Source organism: Pyxicephalus adspersus, chromosome 2 (genome assembly GCF_032062135.1).
Source record: "Pyxicephalus adspersus chromosome 2, UCB_Pads_2.0, whole genome shotgun sequence".
In the NCBI taxonomy this organism is placed as follows: Eukaryota; Metazoa; Chordata; class Amphibia; order Anura; family Pyxicephalidae; genus Pyxicephalus; species Pyxicephalus adspersus.
Window position 1 is genome coordinate 81518602 of NC_092859.1, and position 4074 is coordinate 81522675.

At 34.5% G+C, this 4074-nt stretch overlaps 1 protein-coding gene across 1 annotated transcript in view; it reads left to right on the forward strand.

Annotated features, from left to right (window-relative positions):
• LRRIQ1 (leucine rich repeats and IQ motif containing 1) overlaps nucleotides 1–4074 on the forward strand; it is a 92671-nt gene that overhangs the window by 54061 nt on the left and 34536 nt on the right. Inside the window, exons 19-20 of the mRNA XM_072399016.1 lie at nucleotides 736–831; nucleotides 927–1015. Of these exons, the coding sequence (XP_072255117.1) occupies nucleotides 736–831; nucleotides 927–1015 (185 nt within the window). The remainder of the gene's footprint in view (nucleotides 1–735; nucleotides 832–926; nucleotides 1016–4074) is intronic.

Sequence of the window (4074 nt, forward strand, 5' to 3'; positions counted from 1 at the left end):
AATAGATTTCCAGCTATTTGCTAGCAAATGTTTTGAATGCTGGACCATGCCCATTCCAGGTTTGCTGGATCACCCAGTTTCACTGCTGAAAGTGTGTCCTGTCCAGCCCTGGAGAGCTTTAATAAATCAGACCCACTGAGTCTAACTTTTTAACCTGTATCAAGCTAGCAGCCTTTTATACGAATCCTTTAGTTCCTATCAATGTACATTATAGTTAATATCTGTTTCCTCTAGAGTTCATGGTGTTTCAGTTTTCTTTATACTGCTGACCTACTGCTTAGATCTAAAATCTTTCATGTGACAATTCAAGCAATGTGGCATTAGGCAATCATTGCTGCATATGCTTGCTATCTGTGTCTTTAACTTACTTACTGATCTCTAGTAATGCCTTGCATTAGTTAAAACAAATAGGCTTTCCATATTGTATCTGCATTAGGTGGAAGAACATGTCTTTATATAAATCTAGATATAGATATGCATGTTATTCTGTGCAGGTTGGGATTTGTGTGCTGATGGTAATTTTTGAATAGTTCTTTAAGTAATTGAAATGTAAACATTTCGGAATGCCAGCAGACGTTCAGAACCTTTCATGATGGAGTTTTCTACCACTATTTAAACTAGATTTTATTTCAGATTTTGGAATGCATAAACAGTTAACTGAAATAGCTTTAGACTACAAAGCCTCGGTGCATTTCTTTTTTAACTGATTTGGCCTATGATTCCCTCTGATGTCAGGTTGGAGAAACAAAATTTGTCACATGTGTCTAGCATGAAGTCCAATACTGACATTTCCTTCAAGTCACAGAAAGAAGAAAAAATTTCTGAGGAATGGTATGTAAAAGACTTCCTTTTTCTCTATCTTGGTGTGTCGAGCACTTAAAATGTGAGCCCAACATGTACATTTAAGTAAATATGCTTTCCTGTAGGGGATTTAAAGATGCAGCTACAGTGCAGCTGATGCTGAAAAGAGCCAAGAAGATGAAGTCCAAGCAAGCAAAACACATCCGAATGTTGGGTAAGAGACTGGGAATCGGAGATCTGTGCAACAGATACATTTCTAATCACAGTTCTGTGGCTAAGCCTGTAGTTATGGTTAATTGAATATTACAAAGAAACTGAGAATATTCACAGGAATACAAGCAATAACATGCAATGATATAACAACCAGCTCTGGAAATGTAAGTAAAACTTGTAAAATGCATGAAAAACAAACCAGCACACTTAAAACCACAAGATTTTTCATTTTGCATGTTTAATGTGTAAATACATGATTGTTCAAAAGCTGATTTCCATTTGCTAGCAAATAAAATCCTTTAGTATAGTATAGTTTTCTGTTTTCAAGATCACTAAAGCTAGCCAAAACCTTTGGGTGACATTGGTTGGTATCTGTGTGCAGACTTCAAAGAACAAATGCTGCAAGTTTCCAGTTCCTTTGAGAAACTGTATGTGTTCTGGTATTTTTTGTTAATTTGTAATAGGAGTAAATTCTATCACCTTGACCAGGTGATGTTTTAATCCAAAAACCATAATCTGGTCATCATTACCACTTTGCCTGCGTAATTCTCTGTCCCACCGCTTTGCACCTATGCATACTCCCATGCATGTCTATGCTGCAAGTCATTTGAGTTTAATTGTTTTTAGAAGCTTTGATTGTGCTGATGGCAGTGTGGGTGGGAATAATATTAGGAGTATTAAGTTTTTAAGGCAAGAGAAAATAATAAATGATAGTATATGATTTGAAACATTTATAAATAAAATCTGCAATATCACTTGCCACTTATATTGTGCTGGGATATACTAGGCTATTTATTATACACAGGCATGTGGCAATTCTTCTCACAAATACCACACCACAATTTGGGTCCTGGCCTATAATTTAAAGAACACCATCCTAGAGTACAAAAATATTGCTTCACATTGTACCAGTTTCATTTTAAACATATATATGGTTTTAATTAATATGAAAATTATTGTGGATTTATGTACAAAAAGGACAATTTCAACTTTGTAAATAGAAATCGCCACATAAACTTCAGCAACATGTTCTTCCAGAGAACATTAGAGCTTTCCAAACATAGCATTATTGTACTATGTTATTTCACCACCATACAATATAAAACATGCCTTTTCAATTAGATTTTATCCCCTAATGTTTTCAAAGATTCAGGGTACAGGATTACAGTACAATCTTCTGAATACTGCACATTTAATCCATAGCTAACCCCACATAAAAGGATTTAAAGCCCTCCTGGAGGTCATGACATGTACCTTCCTTTTAGTCACTTTGTGTTCCTTGTTTTTTGTCCTTCAGTATAAAAAAGTGTCTTTATATTGCTTGTCATTTCAAGCCTTCATCACTCCATGTAACACTTTTTATGTTTGATCTAAAGGTAAAAAATTTGTCATTTGGAAATGTATTCTTTTAGATGCTAATTACAATATGATTGCTGAAAAATATGGATAACAATATATGTAGCGGCTCATATATTGGTAATGTTTGAAAGATTTTGAGGTTGATGTATTAAGAAAACATTGCTATTAACTTTTTTCAAACAACATTAAATAAAGACAAGTATCGGGGATAAACTTTAGGTATAATAGAAGACGAAACTAAAGCTCAGTAGTATTGAGCATTTGCTGTATTATGTTATTTCCATAGTTCTATGCCAGCTTTATAAATTTATCTTCAAATAAAGTTATACCAATTAAGATCCTAAAGAAAATGATGATAGCTTAATACTTCAATTATACATATTTAAAGCCCAACTCCAGGCACGGTTATTTTTATGTTGTATTATTCTTTTTTTAGAAGTAACACTTCTTTACTTCTTTAGAAGCTGTCTAAGCTCTGCTGAGCTTTTTGATATGTACAGTGGGAAACCATAATTCCAACTCCATGCTGGATCTTTTCATGATAAAACGCCAACATGTTACACAATGCTGTACAACAAACAGATGCTGCAAATGATAAACCTGCATACATAAGAAATACAAACAACTAACAAACTATGACTAAAGAAGGGGAGAAGGGCCCACCATACTTTATTCCAAAAGGAGAAGGAATAATATTTTATCTTGTATTTTACTGTATCATATACATTGTGCTCAGGACCTGCCTTTATTTTATTGTTCTTGATGACCTGAAAAGTGGAACTTTAGAAGTATGGAATAGTGGAAAACATATAAACAGCAATGTTTTGAACACCTGGCTTCAGAAAGGACTAGTATTGCTGCTTACCTGGGGGGACTACCAGTACTGGAAAATAGGCTCACACACAAGTGAAGATTCAGATTTCATTGTGTGGTCCATGGTTCAAATTTACAAGGCTGTGTTGACACTGTAGGTATAAAAATGCTTTGTGGAGTTCCTCTTTAAAAGGTTCAGATAACACTTATGGTCACTTTGGATTACTGCACTTGATTGTTTTTTACCATATTACTAAATAAAACTGGGTTTGTGTATATATAATCCCAGGTAGGGTATATTATTATTTTGTAATGTCAGTTTTGTGCTGAATTTAACAATTTGGATATGTCACATCATTTACCCAAGGAACTTTGCCCCAATTTGTAGCCACCAAGTTCTTTACCCTGGAGGTAAATATAGTAAAGTGGAAAATAGGCATAAAATGCAATTATATTAGCTTTTAGTCTGTCAAGATGTATTTAATATTTTAAAAGACAGATGGTATACATCAGGACTTTGCTGGAGTTTACAGATGACCTCACTTGAGCTCCATATTTCCGTCACCTCTTTCAGGTTGAAATTGCAAATTTAACAGCATGGCAGAATTCACTGCTTCAAAATATTACCAGTGCCATCTGTACCATAATCTAATGTCAGCAAAGATTGCACAATTTTTGTCCTAATATTTTAGCTGATTTCTGCTGTGCAGATAGTGAATTGATGAAGGTAATCTGTCACAACTGTCCTGACCATGTGGTGACTCTATTTTGCCCTCCAAAGCTTTTCCATAGCTCGTGTCCATCTACAGCATATTTCCTGTATAGGTTATATGACATCATATTCAGAAATTGATCATGCTCTAAGGCTGGTAATATTATGTCGGGAAA